This window comes from Ursus arctos, unplaced genomic scaffold, assembly GCF_023065955.2.
Source record: "Ursus arctos isolate Adak ecotype North America unplaced genomic scaffold, UrsArc2.0 scaffold_34, whole genome shotgun sequence".
In the NCBI taxonomy this organism is placed as follows: domain Eukaryota; kingdom Metazoa; phylum Chordata; class Mammalia; order Carnivora; family Ursidae; genus Ursus; species Ursus arctos.
The window spans coordinates 29,749,009-29,766,867 of record NW_026623030.1 but is presented as its reverse complement, the minus strand read 5'-3'; the positions used below and the strand labels follow the sequence as shown (position 1 = coordinate 29,766,867).

Below are 17,859 nucleotides of genomic sequence, written 5' to 3'. Positions count from 1 at the left end.
GCAGGACTCTCCAAACAGAGCCATGCAGGTACCACAACACCCACCTGCAAACTGCCCAATGTCTACACAGCCCATGCTGCCCCCCACTTGTCCCAGAGCACCCCTCCCCACAGCTCCAAGTCCTCTCCTCCAGACCGCCCTTCCTCCCCCAGTCTTCAGCCTCTGTTCCAAAAAATTTTCACATCGTATTTTAAATATTGCCAAGTGTACACCCCTGGAGGGGGCGGGAGGACATGGGAAGGAGGAGGAGCAGGAGAAGAAAGAGGCAGCAGGGGGAGAGGAGGGAGGGGAGAGGAGCAGCACAATGAGGGAGAGGAGAGGAGGAGGGAAAGAGAGGAAAAGTGTAGGGGAGGGGAAGGAAAGGGGGGAGGGGAGGGGAGGCAGGGAAGGAGGGGTGGGAAAGGAGGGGAGGGGAGGGAAAGAGAAGTAGAAACAGTGCCACCATGCTAAGCACCTGGTGTGCACTACTGCATTTCATGTCCCCCAGACCGCACGTGGGGCAGGTCCCATCAGCACCTTCCCTCCAGGACACGGAAGCTGAGGCCACGTTTCAGGCAACCCGAGGCAGGCACACAGCAGGGGTGGAGGGAGCGCGGGTGCCCGGCTGCAGGCAGGGGCCTCTCGGGCAGGTCTTTCCGGGCAAGCCCTGAGTGTAGAGGCCGGGCCCTTACCTGGCGGGCTGAAGGTGGCCTCCCACGTCATGGCGTTCTCCCGCGTGTACAGCTCCACGGAGCCCTTGCCGCCGCTGGAGCCGACTCTGAAGCCGTCGGAAATGACCTGTCCCCCGTAAGCAAAAGGGGTCGGTCTGGACTGCTCTCCTTGTGTCTTCCAGAAGAAAGAAAACGTGACCCCTGAGGGAAGGAAGGGGGCAGGGTCAGGACTGACGGACAGCAGAAGGGACCCCCTCAGAAGCAGGTGGTTCTCTCCACTCCTTACTTTTCATTTGAAAAGCCTTTTTTTCCTCATTCTAGAGACAACGCATGTTCAATTCAGAAAACAAAGGTAATAACAATAGGCCATATTTATCAAAACCTCACTAAGTACTGGACGCTTCCCCAGGAATTCTGAACAAATTATCTCCTTCGATATGACGGAAACCCAAATGAAGACACTGAGGCCAGCGTGCCCGAGGTCACCAGGCCAGCATTGGGCTTTGGTCCAAGCTCAAACCTTACGGCCCCAAAGCCCGCAAACATCAGTAACCTACGCCATCCTGCTCTTACTCCTCCTTTCTGTCCAGAAGTGTCTTTACGGCAACTCCTTCTGAAACCTTTCCTGCAAGCACATTTCACAAAGAAAGGAAGCAGCTCACGCGTACTGGCTTGTAAACCACGTCTTAAAAGCACTCACTGCCTCACAACTCATCCGCTGTCCGTGAGTACACTCACACGCCATCCTGCTGTCTACACGGCATCACAGTCGAAGCCGGGACGGCTGTTCCTTCAACTTCCTACGCCCCAGACGGAAGCGGACGCTAAACCCTCAGATTCTGTCCTTCAGGGTACGTTCCTAGTGGGGAATTTCCGGTCAAAGGGGAAGCCCACTTTTAAGAGTTTTGACATTTAGGGTAGTAATTTCCCACAGAGGCCCAGACGGGGGCCCCGCAGCTAGACTTCCTCTCAAGACCCCATATCGCATGGTGGGGACGGAGGGGTCTTTGCTCAGGTGCGGCTGTGCACGCGCTGGACGAGCTGGCTCCGTGCTCGCTGCGTCTCACCTGAGAGCAAGTCCAGCTCTCGGCGGCGAAGACCCCGTCCCACAGTCACCCTGCAGGCCCGGAGCTGGCCGGAGGCTCGGCTGCACGTCAGGCTGCCCGCCGCTGCCTTCCAGAGCTTGGACCACCCCTACCCTGCTGGGCTGACTCCAGTGAGATTTACCCTTTCCTTGCACACGAGTAAACTGTGTGTGTGCGCGCACGCGTGAGAGAGAGACAGGCAGAGACAGAGTGTGTACGCACTCGTGCGAGTGCTGAGCTAGAGACCTGCGTGGACTTCGATGGGAGCTGGAAATCATCCCAGCTGCCCCACCCCTCCCAGTCTGGCCCAGGCGGGCGAGGATGGTGCCCAGAGTTGATCAAAACAGGCCCATGACTTGGGCTGTGAGGACAGGGGTGGAGGGCCGTTTGCCCCGGGCCTTATTTATACAAATGGCACCAAACTTAGACTTTGGGCCCTATCTCCAAATGAGATTATGGACACAGCCCGAGTCACCGAATCAGCAGACATCTGCCATCACAGAGAAACTTGCGTCCTGTCACCAACCACCTTTACTGTAACGCCTTACGGACTGACACGTGTGTTACAAATTGTTGGAATGTCTTGTGACGACCAGACTGCATTACGCTTGAATGTCCTGTGACGATTATGCTTTTGTGGGCTCCGAGCCCTAATTTGGTTCATGAGAAGCATGTAGAAAAGCATCATTTTATAACCCCGGTTTGCAATTTCTCCATTTTTTTTTTAATATAAGAGGAATCTCAAAATAATGGCAGGGGTCTGGACCTCTCAACCTCGGAGAAGGTAGGGTGGAACTCCACCTCATAGGGGTGTGTGCTTGGGGCTAGGGAGGAAAGCAGAGGGCCCCCAAGTGCCCTGAAGGACGGGACTGTGGATGGACGTCTGCTCAGAGGCGGCGGGGGTCCCAGGACCCTCCCCAGAGCCCACTCCCTGCATGGGGCCCAGCCATTCCTGCCCGCCTGGTGCCCTGGGACCGGAGTCCAGCACAAACCGCAGCCCTCCTGCCGAGCCTCCCCGCGGAGCCTCCCAGGTCTCAGAAACCCCCCTCTCACCGGGAAGCAAACACACGCATTGTGAAATTTTTGTTATGAAATGAATTCCCAGAGGGTGCATGGAAGTTAATTTTTTCCAAACACTTTGCTGCGTTTAGAAATTCCTTGTATTCAGTCCCATCTTGGCCAAATGTCTTTCTGTCCAGGAAGAAAAAGAAAAATAAGGCAGTTGGTTTGGCGTTAGGTAAGGGTGGACGCAAGGCAAAGAAGGCTGCCTGTAAGGCGAGCATTTCATTTTCACCCGCGTAACCTGCACAGTAATCGCTCCTCTCTGGGGAGTGGCTTTATCTTTAAACATCCGTTCACGTCTTCCCAGAGTCTCAGGAGCTCACAGGGAGCTTCTAACGCCGGCGTCCCCGAGGAGCTGCAGACGCCCAGGTCATCAGCACAGGGAAGAAGCAAGCAGAAGGGAAGAGAAGTAAGTGTGCTGATTGACAAGTTCTTTCTTCGTATGAGCAGTAAATTCGAGTCTCTCCAAACAGGTAAAATGAGGACAGGTCTTTCTCAGCAAGATGCAGAAAAAGAAAAGGAAAACATCATCCAGAGGCCACAGGAAGAGACGGGTGCATTCGAGCGCAGAAATACAAAATTCTGCAAGGCAAATAATTTACCGTAACCAAGTCAAAAGGCAACTGGCAATCCAGGAAGAAAAAACTACATGTGATACATTTAACAGTCAAGAAATTCATGTCCTTACGATGTGAAAACAACTTGACAAAGAAAAGCCTGATCAGTTAATGGGAACTTCCCAGGAGCCAGAAAGACTGTGCTAAGACTCGCACACGTATTAATTCTTAATCCTTCCAGCAACCCTGTGAAGCAGGTGTGATCCGTGTCCGCATTTTACAGGTGGGAAAACTGAGGCACAAAGAGGCCATGCAGCGGGTGGCAGGCAGGACTGGAACTGGGCAGGGTGGCCACAGGGTCTGCACCGGTTATCACAGCACCGTCCCACTCTCCCCCCGGAGACCGCGTGTGTTCCGAAGAGCGTGCGCTCACTCAATTAAACTACAAAGATACTCGGGAATTGCAGCAAGAAAAGAGTGCACAACAAAGCCCCGGGCCAAGCAGGGAAGTCTTGGTGAACACACTGTCCTCTCCGTGTCTCTGTGCTAGGCGGGAGGACAGCTGGCAGGGGTGGGGTAGGGGGACTTTCTGGGTAGAGGTGCAGCCTTTTCCAGGCCCGGGGACTCAGCACGGTGTCCCGCATGCCTGTGGTTCAAAGTGGACCCCAGTAGCTGCGAGTAGAGGACCACAGCCACCTGTAGGCCTTGTGGCCGGCGTGGCATCCAAGCACCCTCCCCCAGGAACTGCGCCTGTGTCTCCTGGGGGAGCCATCCTGCCCACCCCCATTTCCTCCGTCTGGGTGGGGCCGACCACACATCCCAGGCCAACTCCGGGCGGTGCCCATCAGTGTCTGGACCGACTCTGCTCCCACCCGTGGGGCGCCCTCCCGAGAAGAGTCAGAGCAGGGAGAGATGCGTGTTTCTGCCAAGGGTGTTTGACCACCTGCACCCAGCCTGACGCACACCGCGTTTCAAAGCAGCCACGACGCCTCGCATCCCATTTGCTCCCATGCCACGTGACCCCGCCACTCTCCACCAGCCCTCAGAGCCAAGTTCCGCACCTGTCCTGGGCCTGACTTGACCCAGAGGGGACAGCAGAAGTGACCCTGGCCCAGCCCCAGCTGCAACCACGGTCTCGCGGCTTCCGCCTCTGCCTCTTGGCGCTCTGAGCCCACACGGAAGTCCGGGCCACACACGCGAGCACAGAGGTGCCAGAGTGAGAGGGAGGGAGCCTTCCGGTGACCCCGGGGCTGGCCGTTCTCTGACTGCACCTGCTCGAGGCCCCGACTGAGAACGGCCCCCTGAGCCCAGCCAGCCCACGAAACTGGGAAAAGCAACGCCAGCTGGTGTTTCACGTCGCACAGCAAGAGCTAACCAGACACCATTTTACCTGCGGCCATTTGTTCCTCGAGCCAATAAACTCCCCCTTTCACTTAAGCCTAATTGAGCTTCTATTGCTTACAATGACGCTTGACTGACATTTCCCTTCCTAACCCCGCTGTCCCCCCAGACGCCCCCACAAGGAGGTGCACATGCCTCCCTCCTTCCTTCATGACTAGCACATTGGGTCGAGGGTTCAGGGAGAATACCAGAGAGGCCACTGCCGTCCCTCCATCCTCTCCTGCTTACAAAGGTACTTGGGTCCAGCCGGAGGTGGCCTGTGCCCAAGTGAGGCCATGACACAAGGGAGAGCCGTCTGTCTGTCCCCTGGCGGCCCTGGCAGCCTGCTGAGAACAGTCTGCACGACAGTTACCCTGAGCCAGAAGGGCAGGCTCAAGAACGTTCTAGAGTGGGAAACAAGTTGTCCACGTCCAGTGCCTCCAATGTCACCTCAGCACCAAGCTCAGGTCTCAGAGAAGACCTGTCTCAGGGCTGCAGCAGAACACGCAGACTGGGGACATCACATTTTCTCACCTCCCCTGACCCTGCCACCTGCCAAGGCCGGAGAAGCTCCAACCCAGAGGGACACAGACGAAATCGGAGGAAGCAAGCCCCTCATTGCTTCCTTCCTTCCTTCATCCCGCAGATGTTTATGTGGTGGCTGAGCAAGGGGCTGCCGACGGAAAGGTGCACAGAACCACAGGGTCCCCGGGTTGCTGGCACGCACCGCCGTGCAGGGCAGTGGACACACAGACATGGAACGCACTCACACGGGAGTCTCTTCAGTGACCCCGGGATTCAGTGTCAAGAAGGGACACGGGGGCCATCCGACCTGAAGACCAGGAGCGGCTTCCCGGAGCGGAGGGGGTCCCTTTGGAATTGAGATCTAAAGGAAGGGGCGTTCCCAACAAGGGAGGGGCCATGGGACATGGAAGAAACCCGATTAACATGGTTTTGTGGCAGCACGTGGTGGGGGAGGGGAAAGAGAAGCAGAGAACGAGGTGCAGAGCCCGGGCCTCTAAGTGTGATGAGGTTCAGAGGGAAAGCGGGGGCTGTGCCGCGGCCCGGGTCTTCCAGCGGCACTGCAACAAATCACCACCCAAACTGACCACCTCTCTTCCACTTCCGGAGGCGAGAAGTCTCACGGGGCTAAACTCAAGGGGTTGGCAGGGCCGCCTTCCCTCGCGCAGCCCCAGGGGAGGACGTGTTCCTTCCCTTTTCCACTCGTGGAGGCGTCTGCATCCCTTGGCTCAAGGCCCTCGTTCCCCATTCAAGCCACCTGCGAATGTCTCTCTTGGACTTGGCCCTTGGAGGACCCCTGTGATTACCCTGGGCCCACACACGATCTGGGACCCTCGAGGCCCCTCGTTAATCACACCAGCAAAACAGGCGAAGGGTACACGGGAACTGTCTGTCTGAGTCTCTGTAACTGCATGTTTATCTAGAGTTAGCTCTAAATAGAAAGGATTTGAGAAAGAGGAAGAGCCTTCGTGGGGTGGGGAAGGCCTTTAGTCTGAGTTGGCTGGTTCACTTTGACAGCACATCCCAGGCCAGCAAGCTGTGCGTTCTCCCGGTTTCGGGGGAAGAGAGGCCTCCCAGAACTGGGGCCCTGGTTCCTTTGTCACATGAATAGACGCTGTCATGGGGCCCTCCCAACTACTGGGTACTCAGTGGGTTTCCCTGCAGTGCAGCCCTGTGCAGGAGAGGATCCGGGCGTGCAAGGCTCCGACAGGGGTAACACCTGCCAAGTGCTTCCACAGAGCACAGGCTGGGAGCAGGGTGAGCCTGGCAAGGCCTTTCTGGGCTTTCTGGTTCAGCAGAGGGAAGCTCCTGACCCCTGGGGACGGTCGACCAGCAAGCTCGCCACCTCTGGTCCCAAACCCTGATCTCTTAAGACACTAAAATGTGATCTCCGTCCCTGCACGTCAGCATAGTGCTGCTGAAAATGACATTTTCTACCTCCGTATTTTTAAGAGTCGGTAATTCCACAACCTAGGGTCCGGGACACCTGCTCCAAGAGGATTTTAGCACTGAGACACGCCTTGCCACGACACGAGTCACAGCGCGAGAGGCCACCGCCTCCTCAGTTGTCTGCTCTTCTGACTGTGACGAGGGGTAAATCCATCCGCGTGTAAGTAACGATCGCGAATCCCCACTCGGCAAAGAAATACCACGTCTCAAGCGGAAGCCTTCAGTGGCAAAGCAGAACTCAGTAATGCACGTGTCTCCCATTGACCGGAATTATTAGTGGTTTTCAATTCATGGGAGGGACATAGTTCCTTTTTCAATTACAACCAAGGGGGTGAAATGGAAAGAAAAACACGAAGTAGGATAATAGTGCAGGTGGTATACATATATGGGTACAAATTATAAAAGTGGCTCAAAAGTGAGTAAAACTTAAGAATCACTGATCTTCAGAAACATTGCACCACGACTGGAAATGCAGATAATTGCATCATTCAGCCCAAACCAGATAAAGTAAGTGATCCTGCCCCGGACGGTTCTCTGGTGTAGACACCATCCCACCTGCCACCGCGCTGGGCGTCGGGTAAGCTGAGTTCAAGGATTGGCACGCCCCCTTTCTGCCCACATCGGGGCTGTGGTGATAGAATCAAGTCTGTCTGTGCAAGCTTCCTTGGTACGATTTTCCAGCGATCTACTGTTGTCCATTCTCGAGACTATGGAGGCCCATGTGCCAAAAAACACCAAGAGAATGAAGACTTTCTTATTCATCCTAAGAAACATGGAACAACTGAGGAGGAAAGAGTATGGCTACATATGGTTGTCCATGAACACAAGAGGTCTTTCTCCGAAGGTGGGAGGTGAACGGTATCGACCCCGTGGCCTAGAGCACAGTGTCTTCCCTCACAACATCTGACTTTGACTCGGCACCAAGAGGCCGTGAGGATAGTGAAGCTTCAATACTATATCTTCGGGGTTTTTTTTTCCCCCAGGTCCGTAATCAGAAGACGAGAAGTAACAGCCAAAGAAGGTGAGAGGGATGACACCACAAGAAGCAAAACACGGAGAGAAGAAGAGCCGAAGGTCATAGTGGTGGAGAATCTGGACCACCAACACTGGGTGACGGATGAGGATTTCCATCCTCAGGCATATCTGAGTTTGAAATGGTAGGAGAACGTGTGATGTGTGGAATGCAGTGAGAGACACGGCAGAGACACAACGGGACAGCGTCTCTCGGACTCCACTGTGCACGACAGAGCCTGAAAGCTCTAAAGCCCATCCGGCCAGGAGGACAGCATCCATGAGCAAGAAAGCCAGGTGGCTTCACAGAGAAGCTCAGGCTGTGTGCTTTCAACACGCACCACAGTGCTCCGCAGAGCAAGCCTTTTCCAGATCAAACACTCCCTTCTGCCCCCCACCAACAAAAGGCTCTCCCCAGCTGCTGCTTCTCACGCCTGTCGCAGTGCGACTCCCTCCCACGCCACCATCTCCCAATCACTGCCACGTTCAGAGAGCGCCAGCTGTGGGTGGCGTGTGCCAACCAGCCTGGGAGGCAGCAGAGAGCGCCAGGGACCCGGGAGGTCAGGACAGTACGACCTATCCGAGGGGCACCCCTCAACCCCAACCACCTGCCACCAGGTGCGTGGGAGTATTGTTGGATTTTCTGAATTTTTAAAAAGAAGTCAAAAGTGCAGTTTCTTTTTAACTAAAATGTCTCTCATATAGGAGTTGAATATTAATTTAAAAATACGTATTTAAAGCACCGTGGGAGGCTGTTTCTGCAAACTTCCCGAGCTGGGATATTTGGCTAAAAACAGTTTAGAAAGCTCATTAAAATGTAAAAACCACCACGAGGACCCACGTAATGCTACCAAACAAAACACATTTGCGGCATGCTCAGCCATGGCCAATTTGGGGACAGGGTCCATGGGAATCACCTGGAGGTCCCGGATAAAAATACGGGTTCCCAGGCCTCATGCACAGAGATCTGGATTCAGTGGGTCCTGGACTGGAGCCCGAGAGCTTCGGCCCTCAACCATCTCTGCAAGTGACCCTGCTGCCCGTGGTCTATGGACGATACTCTGAGACTCACTGCACAGCGTGCTGCCTCTGCACCTCAGTTTCCCCATCTGTAATGTGAGGGTACAGGTGGACACTCCCCTGAGGACCATCTGCCCCACACACTCCAACGTCCCCGTAACCCCAGACCATCCCGGGAAGACGGCGGCTGGATCCACGCCCGGCCTGCCTCTGCCAGACCCCTCTGGAAATGTCTTTCCTGAAACTCCATCCCGCAAAGAGCTCAGCCGCTAGGACTTAGTAACCTCATGCAAAGTGGGAGAAGGCACCTCAAGGCTGGGAAGGAATTGCAGCCGCCCGGTGTTTACAAGCAGAGGAAGTTCTGTGCGGGAGCGGAAAACGCGGGGCCGCTGACGGGGAGCAGAGGTAAGCGGGGGAGCGCAACAGCGAGGCCGTCTTTCCTGAGAGCAGCCGATGTGATTTAGAGTTGAGCCGGTGTCAGACGTAATGGTGGAAGTCACTCCAGGGGGAACCGGTCCAAGGTCAGAGACAACTTCTAAAGGTCGGAGAACAAAGACAGGACGGGCTCCTTCCAGAGCGGTGAGCAGCCCGTCAAACACGACGGAGGAGCGTCTGAAGGGACTGAAGCACCAGCTCAGTGACACCTAGGAAGCGTGTGTGATGCTGGTTTCCATCCCCGAAAATACAGCGGTGACCAAGACAGACACAGTCCTGGCCGCACAGAGCTGCCGCCATGCAGGGAAGACGGACGATGAACAGGCCATCCCCCGCCGTGCACGAGCTGGAGAGGAATGTGCCGCGAGCCTCGGGAGCGCAGACAGCAGGCCCCACCTGTCTGGACATGACACCCGAGCTGAGCCCTCAAGGTCTATGGGTGGGCGAAACAGGTGCTAGAACATTCCAGGAAGGGTCCCTCCCTGCGCCGAGCTTCCCCACGTGTGCTCTCGCCCGTTATGGGGAATGGAGGACAGACATCTTGTCCTGAAGGAACACAGTCCTCAGCTTCCTGTTCAAGAATGGCCAGGCACCCAAATAGCCTTCTTCCCTCCAAAGATCCTCAAAAGCTTCCCCAGTTTGCACTCGGTGCCCATGAGAAACTTCCCCAGAAGCCACTGTTTGCCAAGAGGCCAGACCCACGTGAGCCGACAGAAACGCAGATGGAAGTCGGGTCCGGCAGGAACAGGCGTGGGCGCAGGAAGTGGCGGTGGGCAGCCTGGCCGAGGGCACGCGGGGGGCGGTGGCTCGGCTGCTCGGCCGTTTACTCCTTTTTGAAAAGCTCAGACTTCAACTCTGCTGCTAAAAAGGTCCTTTTTTTCCTCTCAAAAATCAGCCAAAACCATGGATTGAGACCACAAGAGAATTTAGAAGTAAGAAATATAAAAATAGTTGACCAGGTGGACTGGGAGTGGGCAACGTCTCTCTCATTTTAATGTTAGTTTTTATCACAAAAGTAATGGATTATATGTCTGAGCCCACTAAGTATCACGACCAAAAAAACCCAGAGAAACAGAGACAACTGCGTGGAGGAGGACGGGATGGATATATCGGGAAAGGCCCCACATCTCAGGTCCCCGCATCCTTCACACCTGACCACCCCCTTCCTCACCATCATTCCCAACATCATTCCTAAAGTCCAGCCGTTTTTAAAGCTCGCTACCTACTGAAGTCCCCTCCCAAACAGTAGATAGGAGATCCCATTTCTGATGAGCCATTTGTGTTCAGATAAAAACACAACCATTAAGGTCTTTAACTGCCCGAGGTCACCTGAAATCATCCCACACACTCGGTGAGCTGCGGGGACGTTAATCTGGAAAGCGCCGGGCACACCTTCCCCGGGCTCCTCTTGTTCTTCTGGACCCAGGAACGCACACTCACGCAGGCTGTGGGGAAACTGCCGAAGCGAAGGACACAGGTGGGGACGCGCGCACTGTGGTCCTCGGAGGTCTCACGTGCTCAGCTCCCTGTCCCCAGGAAGCTGGCATGCAGACAAAGGGGGGCAGACCGAGAAATGCCCGACCTCCGTCCGTATCTGCAGGAAGCCTCACGCCAGCCCCGTCTCCGGGAGCCAAGGGCCATGTAAGGTTTCCTGGCTTCATTTCATATCTGGCCCTACTGTAAAGAAAGGGGCCACATGCTGGTTTGAACGGCTCCAGGAAACTCCAGCACACAGGAACCCGCTATCAGCGGGGGACATGAAGCCAAACTTCGCCGCTCTGCCTGCCACCCTGTGCTCTCGTCTGTCTCACTCTTTTTGAGGATGAAATGAGCTAATATGTGTAATGAGATCGGTCCTGTGATTGTCACGTAGTCAGCGATCAATAATGCTGGGTCCTTATTGTGGGTTCGTCCCCCTGCAGGGGCGGGGTTCGCCCTCCAAGCAGGCAAGCTGGGGTTCCCATTAAGGCCGATTCCCTGGCGAGAGGAGCTGAGTCTGCAAACATTCACCCAGGGCTATCGCCGAGGGGGCCTCTCACAGCCGGACTGCACCTGCCAGGAGCCTGGTTCCTCCTTCCTGCCCCACAGCGGCCTCGTGAGGAAGGACTATCACTGACCCGTTTGACAGATACGGACTCAGGTGAGACAGTTGCCCGAGGTCACCGTGGACGGGACGAGAACTGGGACCGGAGCCCATGCTCTCACTGCGCTCTGTGCCCGGAGGCACCATGACGGTGAGGGCCGGGGAGGCAGTGATGGTCTGGGAGACGGTGTCCCTGACAACGGGGGGCGCTATGCAGTTGCCCAACCAGAGTCAGTGGGGGGAAGGGGTGCTTTTTCAAGAGAAACTGGAAATCCGTATATTTACATGAAAGTTTTCTATTTTTCCACATTGGCAGCTTGTTCGACATTGTGTAGCTCCTGCCAGACCGCACACGGCCACAGGCTGGAGCCAGCCCAGAGCCCCGAGTCTGTGGTCTCAGAGTTCAGGTAAAACTTGCCAGAGCATTGACTCCCCCGTGGCCCCCCCACGGGCACCCCCACAAGGGCTGGTGGTCCCTGACGCCCCCTATCATCGCAGTTCCAGGGACCCATGCCGCCCACCTCCTGAACAACCTACGTCCCCCCTGGGAGCCAGAGCAGGGGAGAACCTGTCCCAAGAGGAGCCGCTCCTGGCCGGCCAGGCCCCCCAGGCTTCCTGCCCTGCAGGCCATCCTGGTGGCCACAGCTGAGTCCAGGCTGTTTTTCATTTAGAGAAACAAACAAACCTGATGTGTTTATAGGGCTGTCTGGACTCCGGAATGGCTCGAACACTGGGTTTGTAAACCTGGCCGTGGTTTTGGACCTCAAAACCATTTCTCGAAATTCTGGGTTCTGCAAAGTCCAAAACATATCCTCCCCCACCAACATGTTTTTGCCCTGTTAAGCTTTTGTTTGCTTTTCTTGGAATGAAGGCCATATGTCCTAAAATTATGCATGACAAGTTCATCACAACGTTGTTTTGAGAAGGCCTTTGGATGTCCGAAAGGCCTTCGCTTTCAGACAGGCTTGCATTAAACTCTTTCTTTTTTCCCCAAAATGAAAATTCTCATTCTGCCTGGGGTAACAGAACTTGAAGGCCTGAAGCTGATTTGGACGTCAGACAACTTTTCAGAGAGGTTTGAAATGCGGCCCAGATACCCGTTGTCCAGACCTCTGACACTGGAGAGCAGATCACTTTGCACAGGAGAACAGGGGAAGGGCACAGCCTGCCAACTCCTCTGTGGCCACCCCCCGCTTTGTCCAGGGCACTATTCCCACCACGGGCCCGCAGCCCCCTGCAGGGGCGGCTCCCCCACCGCCCCCCAGCCTCGGCGATAAAAGAAACAAGCCCAGGGCGGGAGTGTCACAGGCTTGCCCTGCCCAGGGCCACCGTCAACATCCGAGAGTCAGAAATAACGTGGTGGGAGCCACACCACCAATTTACTTCCCACAAAGGCCACGGCCCCGTCCAAGTCCCGATGTGACATCACCGCGTCTATTTCTATGGCGGGTTGTTTTTTTCTTTACAAGATTAGTTTGCTCTCACATCTCTGCGAGATGGTATTTTAGCTCTCAGTGTCCAAGACATATCTCTGCTTAGAATCCTAGGCACCTGCACCCCCCATCCCTCCCTCCCTTCCCAACCACAGCCCTGTGTCCGCGAAGGCTCTGCAACCACAAGGTCGCATCCCCACCTGCCAGCGCCCAGAGGAGGCCGCGGGTCACTCACCGTCAGGGTCACACTGAGCTGGGCTGCTGATGCAAGATGCTTTGTACCGGCCATAGTAGAGAAGGGTGACTCCTTTCTCCTCTTTGAGGTAAATGCCCTTGCTGACCTTCCCTTCCACGATGTCTGCGTAAGAAGAACGACAGCATTGGCCGTCAGCGATCGTCAGACTTACAAACGACTCAGACGTCAACACTGTATTACTGATGTTTATAATATTATATATCCTACACGTTAATATTAACGCTTCATATGTAACTAGTCCTAGTTTAGTTAGAAATAATATAACGAGATAATGTGACTATTAAATAACTAATTGGTCGTACTGATATTTTGTCATCAATTACTACCGTATTTGTACACACTACGTGCTATACGTAGCGATATTCTAATGATTCCATTGGCCGGGGGCTCCCAGGAGCCACGCGGTGACGGCCTCCTACTGTTCCGAACTTCAGCTCCGTCCACAGGCTTCAGGGGCCCCTCCCGCCCATCTTCTAAGTGAAATGCTTGGGTACATGTTTGAACTTGAAGACACTCTTCAGATAGTCCCGGCGGACTGGCCGCGAGCCCCCCTTAGCGCTCGCTGCGCCGTCCACCCTTCTGTCTGGCCCCATTCCCATGGCAAACGTATCTGACGGTGTGAGTGTGGGGTAAATGGTTTACAGGACCGATAAGTGAAGACTATAAAAACCAAGTGTGATTAGGCATTTATTATTCCCTGGGGTCAAAGTCGCCCAGATGCCTTCTCTGCCGAGAGGGCACCTCCCCGCTGCCTGTGAGCTGTCACACCGGCAGAGACGTACAGCAGGGCGACTGAGCTCCTGCGGCCTGACGGCTCCCCCAGCAGGTCTTCCAACAGCCCCGTCAAGGGGAGGACCCACCCGAAGGGCCTCCGCGTTCTCCCTTACGGTTTTAAACTCATTATTTTTTTGTTTATCTCATTTATTGCTGGGGGTGGGGGAGTCAGTACATTACAAAGTTAAATTTAATGCAAAATTAAGTTGGCAGTTGCACACTTGAGTGAGGCCATATAAACCCCTCAACAAAACTGTCTCACTGGAAAAATTAATTTTGGAAGCCAAACACCTCACAGCTGAAAGAGCAATCAGGCTAGGCGCTGTGCTAAAACCGTTGGCGGCATGACCCTGACTTATCTGAACTCTCTCTGTATGCTGCTCGGGGGGCGGGGGGGGTACTGCAATAGCTGCTCTCCCTTCTGCTTTGAGCTGCGTAGGAAAAATAGGAAACATGTGGGCTCTGAGGTTATTAAGTAAGATAATAATTGAACCCTGACTCTCCTCGGTGTTTTGTAAATCAGCTTCTAATAATTGAAAAAAAAAATCCAGCTACAGAAGACATGCTAATTTTAATGTTTGTAAGAGATCAAATTTGGGGGGAGGTATTTTAAAATCAGCTTCAATTTTCCATTCAGAGGGTATGCTTTTCCTCCCCCAAAGAATATACGCCATTGGAAAATCCAAACAATTTCTATTTTTAGAAAGCATCTCATGTCTGTCTGGGTCTGAAAACCAGCAGCTGGTTCGGGAGACCCTGGTCACGTGAACGCTTCCAAGCACCTTCCCACACACACAGCGGGTGGCCCTACGTCTAGACCTAGCTGGAAACGGTTATGCCAACACCCCGGGTCTCGGGCCGCGTTCTCGGGTATAGGCTTGTTCGCTCGCCAAGCCAAAGTGAATTCACACGGAACCGAATCGACCTGGCCTCTAGATTCACGGCAGATCTCGACAGAACACGGACGGAAGGATACCAGCGCTCACCTACGGTCGCAGAGAAATTTGAGTAGGCAGAGTCATTGGTACGAACAAAGGTAGAATTATGGGAAGGAAGCACAGTGAGGTTGTGGGCTCGCAACACTAGGTGGGACAAAAGAAAAAGCACAACACATGAGTGACATGAGCAACAACGGCATATCTCTCAACCTGACGCGCACCGAGAAGCCGTCTTGCACCCGGCAGGCATCTTGGATTTTCTCTCCCGACCTCGCCCCCCTCCCACCCCCGCCCTCCCGCGCGCTGGCCCGCCAGTCCCAAGGCGGGGGGCGTGACAGCTGCTGGCTTCCGCCACAAACGTGGGTTCCAGTTTGCCGCGTCCCACGCCCTCAGACACCTAGTTGAGAGATATGGAACTGAGCTCAGCCGTGAAACAGCCGCGACGAGATTGCTCGTGGTGGTGATGTCACGACAACTGACGAGCCGGGGACACAGCACGGAGGTGACGGCATGGTAATGACACGTGGACAGCACAACAGAGGACTCAGCGACAAGTAACACAGCTGTGTGAGCATGGAACGGCTTCCAAGGCCATTCGACGGTCCCAGCAGCAAAATGTGCCGATGGGCCCTGCTCCCTCGGTTTTCCGAGGAGCCCGGGACGGAACTGACATGTGCCAGCCGGCACCGTCATGTGAAGAATGGATCCAGGGACGGCGGTGACACCGACACCAGTCACGTGACCCGGGGCACACATACACAGAGTTTTCAGGGAAGGTAACACATCGGTGAGCAAAATTCAGCCACGACCTGTCTTGGCGATTATATGACTTTACGAGAACTGCCCACAGGCACAGGTGTTTAGTCACCCGAAGCTGCTGGTTGGATCACGACAGTGCATTGTGTGGAGGGGTTAGGACAGGACTATGAATATTTGAGCTACTGTTTGAAATAACGACTAAAACCTGAGTTTCTGTGTCCTGAACAATAAAGTATGTGGACAGTGCGTTTCCACGGGGTGGGATGGTCTCCTTTCACAGGCTTTCAAATAAAGGCCCTGAGAAGAGACATGGGATTGTGACGGGGGAAGCAGTCCATTTTAACCCGAGCTGGTCATGTAACGACCCCCACAGGGAGCTTACAGCCCCGAGGTGCAGACCATTCGGAGAGAACACGGAGCTCCAGGCGGGTGTCCCGTGTGGCCGCCACGGCTCTCCGTGCGCAGGCAGGCAAGAGTGGAAGCTGAGGGCCCCCAGGCTGGTCTCGCACCGGCGGGTCCTTCCACCCTCCTGGAGGACCTTGCTCCTTGACTGCCCTTGACTCTGAGGACACTGGTGGCCTGGACTCCAGCCAGAATGCTTCTCAGTTTGCAAATTTTAAGGGAAACATTTTAGAATCTTAGGTGGCAATTTATGGCTGCACGTTAAGTTACGGGGTAAGGAAAATGCCACCGTGCTGGTGTGGAAAGCACAGTAGCTTTTTAAAAACTCCACTGCACGGAACGGGAAGGGACATGACGTGGGCAGGTGCTGTGACGTCAGCCATGTGACATGATCAAGAGCAATAAGGAAATAAAAATTAAAACGTAAAAGCATCCCAAGTCAGTCAAAACTTATACTGGGAGAAAGTGCTCGGGGCCTCTGCGGTTTCTCCTTACGGCAAACATCCGAATTCGGTCAGATAGAGACTGTATTTCCCGTGCACTTAGGGACCTGGGGGGCGTCTTGGGTGACGTTCGGTCTTTCCAAGGGAGCTGCCAGTGACGTGTGCAGAAGCCGATTGATAGGCGGGGGGACCTCTGCCGAGTGAAACGGTGACCCCACAAAGTGCACGTTAGTGCTGGTTGGCACGCCCTTCGGCGCTCGGCTCAAGCGGACCCCGGTTCCGGCAGGCGTGTGGGTTACGCCAGTTTTGTCTGGAACACGTCCATCTAGACTCGTAGGCAGATGGACCCGCCATCTGCAGCTTCAAGCTTCAAACAGCTGCTTCTGCTCTAAGGTTATCGGGGGGAAGGTGCACACCTTAATGAGACTTAGAGTCACAAGTTCTGTCCTTCCACGATAAGGACATGTCAAGGTTCTAGTAAAATACTTCGGGTGAACAGGCATTAGGCGAAAGCTGCTGAACGTGCACTAATCTCCACTGATCTCCTGGGTTCGCAGTGGACGCTGCCCACGTCTGTCTCCCCTGACGGCCCCTGACCCCGCGTCCCCTGTCCCTGCGGCCTCGGGTTCTCTCACCACCCGTGTCTACCTCCATGTGTGTCCTGAAGTTCATGGATGCCGTCCACATTCTCCAGCGGCCAGTAATGGGAAGCGGAAGCCAAGACCTCAAACCCTTGGGGGAAGAAAAGAATAAACACGTTAAATCACCATCAGGAGGGGAACCGCTTACCTTCCACGTGAACGGAGGGAGGAGGGACATCGCAGAGACTGTGGGACTCACCGAAGAGGAATCTGAATAAATTCCACACACACTCCGGGGTTGAAAAAGAGCTCTTAATAAATTATAAATGGGTGAATATTTCCTTAATGGGATAAAGCGTGATAAATAGGAATGAGCAGATACCTCTGAACCGAAGGGAACAGCGGCCACCAGGCATAATGGGGCCACACAAGAAGTGTGTCCGTTAGGGTCAGGAGGAAGAGTGGCCGTTGTCCCGTTACTGCTTTATACTGTCTTAGAGGACATACCCGACGCAGTCAGGCGAGGGAAAGAAATAAGGTTGCGGGGATTTAAAAAGAGGAGGAAACTGGCACCAGTGTTACCAACATTGTGTAAGGCTCCTGACTCCTTGTTTTATTGTAACAATAACCTGTAAAGTAATTATATTGTTTGCCTATTTGTAGAGACGAGGGGCCGATGCTTCCTCAGAAGTCGCCCCGCTGGCTGGTTTGACGTGCAAGGCTCACGCCGAGTCTCCCCCTGACGGCTCCCGGTCTTTCTGCTCTCACTCTGCTTCATACTAAAAATTAACCGCGTCAGGATTTCCGTCATGACCCTTGTACTTTGGGTAGACAGGATTTCGTGCAGATACACTGTGTCCTACTCTGCTCGTCCCACTTAATACCCCATGAACCATTTCACTTATTTGCTCCTATCCAGGGTCCGTCGTGGAATCTGGGGGGACAGTCCGGGGGGGCGGCGTCCCCCCACACGCTCAGCCCCTCTCCTGGCTGCAATCAGCTCCCGGATTAGCTCTCTG

General features: G+C 54.6%; 1 protein-coding gene across 4 annotated transcripts in view; it reads right to left on the bottom strand.

The window, feature by feature from the left end:
• ADGRD1 (adhesion G protein-coupled receptor D1) overlaps window positions 1–17,859 on the bottom strand; it is a 140,975-nt gene that overhangs the window by 100,418 nt on the left and 22,698 nt on the right. For 2 of the 4 annotated variants that reach the window (XM_057305802.1, XM_026514669.4), the window contains 4 exons: window positions 16,908–16,991; window positions 14,704–14,799; window positions 12,923–13,045; window positions 672–851 (listed from right to left, as the gene is read on the bottom strand). In XM_057305802.1, coding sequence (XP_057161785.1) covers window positions 672–851; window positions 12,923–13,045; window positions 14,704–14,799; window positions 16,908–16,991 — 483 coding nt within the window. The remainder of the gene's footprint in view (window positions 1–671; window positions 852–12,922; window positions 13,046–14,703; window positions 14,800–16,907; window positions 16,992–17,859) is intronic. The other 2 variants (XM_057305803.1, XM_026514670.4) reach the window with 1 other exon arrangement.